The following is a 6,163-nucleotide window of genomic DNA, read 5'->3' on the forward strand; positions in this document are numbered from 1 at the left end:
TTCACATTGCCGTGTCCGCTTACAAGTTAAAGAAATAGTAAATGTATTTTCTGCAAAGTGCACAGAAAACCAGTAAAGAACTTTTTGTACATGATAGACTGTGTACAATAGCTTTGTGCCTTGTCAGAGGAGCAAGGTTAACGAGTTCATTTTCCAATATGACAGCCTCTGCAGTTCTTTACAAAGTTTTAAAGAAGTTTTGCACCCAAGGATAATAAATAAATTGGGTATTTCAGTCTGTGTTTAAGTCTACTGTCTCCAAATCAGAGGAAGGACTCTTGCTCCCCCAGGTGGTGGAGTGTAGAAGTGTCTGTGCAAAGAAACTATGTTATCTAAGGAAACACAGTGCCATCTCGTGCCGTGCATTTGCCATACACTTTCTGCATAGAGGATAATGATGGCATGTAAAGGGCTTTATAGTTCATCCATCCATTTTTTTAATACTCCGTTTATCCAATTCAACAGGGCGCATATAGACATTTGTTCTCACTCACGTTAACACCTACTATCAGTTTAGAATTGCTAATTAACCAAATGCATGCAAGTCTTTGGTCTGTGGGAGGAAGCCAGAGTACCTTAAGACAGCCCACAAAAGTGCGGGGAGAACATGCAAGCAACTCCCTCTTTATAGTTAATTTACAGTTATTTACAACACTCTGTGTCAGAGGTGTCCAACATAAGGTCCAGGGGCCTGCGGGGTGGCTTTGGTAAAAGTGGAGGAAGGCATAAACTTTGGATATTTAAATGTATTTTCATACATTTTGCATCGTCCTTTCTGAAGACCTCACCTATGGCCTCTCATACTGAACCAAGTAAATAAGTAATAAATAAACAATTAAATTATAGAAAGTTTCTGTTTTGTTCCTTTATCTAATATAGAAATGTGTGTTTTTACAGTGGCTTTAAAAAAATAAATTTCTGTCATTTTCCATGTTTATTTCTTACAGTTTAAGGCCAAAAAGCCGTACTGAGAGACTTCTTTCATTTACTACAGCAGCATTTCTTTATCACGTAGAAAGATAAAGATTTAAGTGGGTGTGGCTAAGAATGTAAAACTAGTTTGATGTACAGACACTCTGTATACAGTTTATTTTTCCAAAGCTGATTTCTTCATTGAAGTTCCTTACCTTGAAGAGGAAAACATCTGTTGAGAGTAGCGTTGCTCCTTGGAGTTTCTCCATTAAGGAGCAGCTATTTCAAATTTAATACACACTACAAGTTCTCGGTTTTCAGGACACGAAGATGTTCCTGATAAAATATCCTGCAAGAGGTAAATCTGCTCATTTAATATGAATGTGTGCATGTTCTCAATATGAACTGAGACTTAATGGGCACCACACTAAACCCACACTATTTAGTGTTTTATGAGAAAGAAACGAAATGGGATTGTGTTATTAAGCAAAGATTTCGGCAATCACAATCTTCAAAGAGCTTCTCTGCAGCGCTGTGACTGCTATTCAGAATACGAAAGATCGTTGTCAGAAATATCAAAGCAGGAGAGTGGAAGCGAAGGCGTTATCGGATATCTCTCGAGTGGAAACATTTATCATATTCTCACAGATGGTAAGCCTCATTTGAACATGAAAACACAGCTGACGGACCCTTTCCTTCTACCTCTGTCACTCACAAACACAAAAACACCCCCTCCCCACCTTCACCCTTACAATACGGTAAGCAAGGACATCTTGTGGAAAGGAAACATGAAAAGACACGTGCTGCATTTATTCTTTATCATCTCTTTATTTCTTTGAATATATTTGATCAAATGTAAAATCAAACATTTGGAGTAAAGATTTAACAGTTTTCTGACTAGCAAATATCAACACCATCAAAATAAAGGAACATTATTGATACTTACTACATAATGTACGCATATAGGACATACTCTATCTTAGCTAAGATTTATCCAAACAGACCCAAATTACAAAAAAAAAATTTTTTTATTTTTTTTATTTTAGTCTTTGACTCCCGTTATTTCCTGGGTTTTTGAGCTGGTGCAAAAAGAAAATATCTTAGGTGAAGCGGTATCTTGTATCCTTGTCAAATAAATGATGAAGTATTTATAGAAATAAAATGTCACTTTAAAGGTCTGTACATGGGGATCAGTGTTTTTCCTCTCCACTGGCAACAAGGTCATACCAACGTTAGAATGGAAGACTTTGGCTATTTACAAATCGCTGAGATGTTGTACAGGTAGCGTACAATTCCTCCCAGACATGCTGTACATTACTTGTGTTTATCAGTTACGCTTTCACCCCTCCCCACGCACACACACACGCGCACACACACACCCATATGTCAAAGTGCAATTCCATAGATCACCACAATGCAGCACCTATATGCCATATTCAACATTGTACAGAACAGCTGTGAAAATTACATATTCTAAGGGGCCCATCTTTAGAATATAAATTAGAGTTAAAGGGGTTGGATCTATATTATTACTAAACCTTTCCAACAGTGTGATATAGACCTACTTCACAGCAGCCATTCTGGCATGAATTAGCTGGAAAACGCAGGAGTTATTATTGACATTAATGAACCATCTGTTCTGTTTAGGTGCGGCGTTATAATTCATGTGATTTCTGCGTTTACGTGTCATTTTGTGTCATAATGGCTGCTGTGGGGGGAAACCAATGGTCTTGAACTTGCAGTAAAGCGCTTACACGTGTGGTTACAAGTGCAGACCAACCTTTCAAGTACAAACTCCGCCCCCGTTAGTGTGGTGATGTCCACCTTTATTTACCTTTATTAATACACACCATTTAATTCACAGCACGCACAGCTGAGTAGAGGACTGACTAACAACAATAACTGTGTGACTCTGCAGGGCTTTTGACGTTAAGACTGGTAACATGTTTCTCTTATTGTCAACAAAAACACGTGAAAAAAACATGACGATTCGTAATCAAAGGAAATCGTGACTAACATTCAAAAGTGGAGCTTCATAGCATGGGTTTCCGTGGCCGAGCAGCTCCTGTAGGTCCAATGTGCAGTGGTCTGGTACTTTTGTCCATATGGTTCAGTTCCTAATTTATGTCCAATGAAATATAAACTATGATTTAGCTTTAACACCAACTATTCAGTAGAAATGAGTATAGTTTGATGCCACAGACAGGGGGCAGCGAAGAGATTTGTTGACAATAAGAAAAAGTTTAAAAAAAAAACTTTTTTCCTTTAAACATTAACTTGACATTTCAAATATGTTTTTCCTGTGTCATGGAGTCCTTACAGTTGAAAAATAATTTGCTTTAGGAAAATACAAACATGGGCCAGGCTAGGAAAAGGAAATGGATCAAACAGGAGCTCTGCTTTGTAACAGTGAGTAGGATATAAGACCACGTAGCTTTGGAGAACAGTCACTGGGCAGTGTTTAGCCTGAGCAGTCAAACACAAACAGAACAGTCTGGTTACTTGGGTTTACAATAAACACCTTTTAGGAGTTCAATGGCTATTATGAGAAACTGCAGTCCATATTCACACATACTGTAACGTTGCAGTGTGCAAATCAAACTACGTCTGAGGAGGCCCTAATTATGAAGATGTATAGCACATTCATTGACATTTGATCAATACCAGAAGTGACGGAAACGATAGGACCACTTGGTTTTGGTGCATTAATGGAATGATTGAAGAAGGAGGTGCCGTGGCACATACAGTACATAGGCTACATAAGGGTTAAATACACACTGTACACTTTCTAGATTACAATGCACTGTACATGATCAACACTAGCTGGCTAGTTAACTCTGCATTTCTCTCTTTCTTTCTCTGAATAGTAGCTCTATAAATCATCAAAAATAAAGTTTACCCAATGTGTGTTTACATTCCCTGCTCCGCTATATAATGCTTTCTCTCTCTCTCTCAGTGATAAACCTTTAGGACATGCGATGCGATGAAAAACAGTCAGTTATTCTCATAATATCTCATAGTAGCTGAGTAGGAGGGACACCGCCACCACACTCCATTCGGACGCTTCATCAAAGTGCTGCTGTCAAAACACACATGTACACATGACTGTGGACAAACAACATTGTTTCAGGCCGTACACACACTCACACACACAGCATACACTGGCTGCTCACATGCACACAGACATATATTGTTCCTGAGTATGAATTGTAGGATATTTCTTTAGGAAAGAAATAACATGTCCACTAATCTACTGTCAGAAAGTAAAGTTTGCTGTTTTAATCGGAACAGCAGTGCTCTGAAATACATGTATGGGCTTAAGAAAGGCACACCGCCTTTAAGGTTTTTAACAGAAAAACCCAAAGAACCATGTGCTGCTGTGAACTACATACATACTATAGATCTAAGGCCATAGATTCTGTAATGAAAGCAAGCTCACTGCAATAATAAGAGAGCCACAGAGCTGTTCAGCATTGTTCAGTTTAATATTGTGCAGTTGTGGCCTGCAACATACTCTCTACACTCTTACTGGCAGCTGATTTCAGTTAGCTTGTACTCGTCCAGCACCAAACAGCAGACAAGCATCTCAGCAACTAGCTGGTGATGCAGAGATTAGCAAGCGCCAGATATACTCTTCAGGAAGTGGTTACAAAAAAAAGCTAAAAAGTATGATAAAGTGGACTTAACGTCTTCCTGGCTGTCTGAAAAACACCCCAAATGAATGTTGCTCTGTGTCTTCCGGGTGCCTCATTAGTTAATGCAGTTAGCCAGCTATGTTTTGCATTGCAGTATTAGGGCTCAATCCACACAGGAATTAGCTGAAACTTGAATTATCTCTGTTTGTATGGATCTGAAACACTGTACACAGCAGCCACAGCTAACGACAGATGTAATTTAGTGAAGCACGCAATCGCTGAAAGTATGAGACTAAAACTCAAGGTCAAGGTATTGAGGCAAAGTCAACAAAGGAACTTTACCAGAGGAATGCATCTATGTGCAGCTGCCGTCACCTTATCTTGTGAGTGGCGTGGCAAACGCGAGTCAGTACTGAGGACAGACTGAGTGGTTTACATTCAGGCCTTATCAGTCTTGATTTACAGGTTAACAACTGAGCTCATAGCTTCCAGCAACATGTACGCTTTAATCCTGTGGTCTGTTTAACAGACATGGAAAAAAAAAAATCACACACACAGAGACCAACGCTCAGGCACAAACAGTCAGTGACGCACACACACATACACAGACAAGGCCACCTGCAGTAGCATATGGATTTGTAACGGCATGAAAAAAAAACCAACTAAAACTCAGAGTTTATCGTTGTTATGACTGAGCGTTCTCATCAAAACATCAGAAGGTCTCTCTTCGACTCCCTTGCACCACAACACACCAAATTAACAGTGAATCACAACCAAACTTTCTAAACACTGACGTCAGGGTTTGTGCTTGCTCTTGTTAAATGGTTAACTGACCTGCATCCACCATGTTTAAAGTCCATCTCCAACGGAGAGCCAGCTTATGATATGTGACACGCAAACCAAATGACTCTCAGATGTGTGCCAGCCATTCGTACTCAACATTCACTCTGCATTCATTTTTGCTTTCAGCATTGATTGCACTGATCTTGTGTGTGATACCACTTATGAAGGTACTCCGCTGTCCTTAATTATATGTATCAGACTTGTATGAAAGAAAAGAAAACATGTAAATACTGCGTAAACTTAGTCTTATATTACAGTAGTCTGGATAGAGAGAAACAAGAAGGAGGTTGGGGGTGGGGACTAAACACAACGCATCTTGCAGGTGTTTAAAATTCTCTCAACAGTCTACTCTTTTGTTCAAGCATCTTTCACTCCCTGTACGTGAATGGCCCTCTATGCTGATTTTGACCTCGTGAGGAAGGAAGGAAGGTTTGGGCAGAGTCACGGGAGGCTCGTCCTCAGCTCTCTCAGTCTGGTCTCGCTCCGGTGCTGACCAGCGTCTCTTGCGGACTGCAGGTCTCTCTGTCTCACTGCATTGTTGTTTAGACAGAGTAGACATGTCTGTTTTCACTGATTCCTGTCTTATGTCTCCAGTCCCAGAGATTGCCAGCACAGGTCCAGCTCTGTAGATCCCTTCTGCCTGTCCTGGAAGTATTCCCAATCCTGCTGGTAGCTCTACTCCTGGTCCCGGACCAGTGGCCTGCTGCCTCTCCAGTCTGTCTCCATTGGAAGCCTTCATGAGAAGACCGTTGTTACTGCCCACAGAGTTTGCA

General features: G+C 40.2%; 1 protein-coding gene across 1 annotated transcript in view; it reads right to left on the reverse strand.

Annotated features, from left to right (window-relative positions):
• Positions 1–5,282: 5,282 nt before the first annotated feature.
• Positions 5,283–6,163, reverse strand: part of atxn1b (ataxin 1b) — a 5,857-nt gene continuing 4,976 nt past the window's right edge. Inside the window, exon 2 of the mRNA XM_085365717.1 lies at positions 5,283–6,163. This exon is cut by the window's right edge and continues 260 nt beyond it. Within this exon, the coding sequence (XP_085221843.1) occupies positions 5,728–6,163 (436 nt within the window). The 3' untranslated portion in view covers positions 5,283–5,727.

This window comes from Diplotaxodon limnothrissa, linkage group LG11 (genome assembly GCF_057381915.1).
Source record: "Diplotaxodon limnothrissa isolate DT_005_m linkage group LG11, D_limnothrissa_male_GT1.1, whole genome shotgun sequence".
NCBI classification, from domain to species: domain Eukaryota; kingdom Metazoa; phylum Chordata; class Actinopteri; order Cichliformes; family Cichlidae; genus Diplotaxodon; species Diplotaxodon limnothrissa.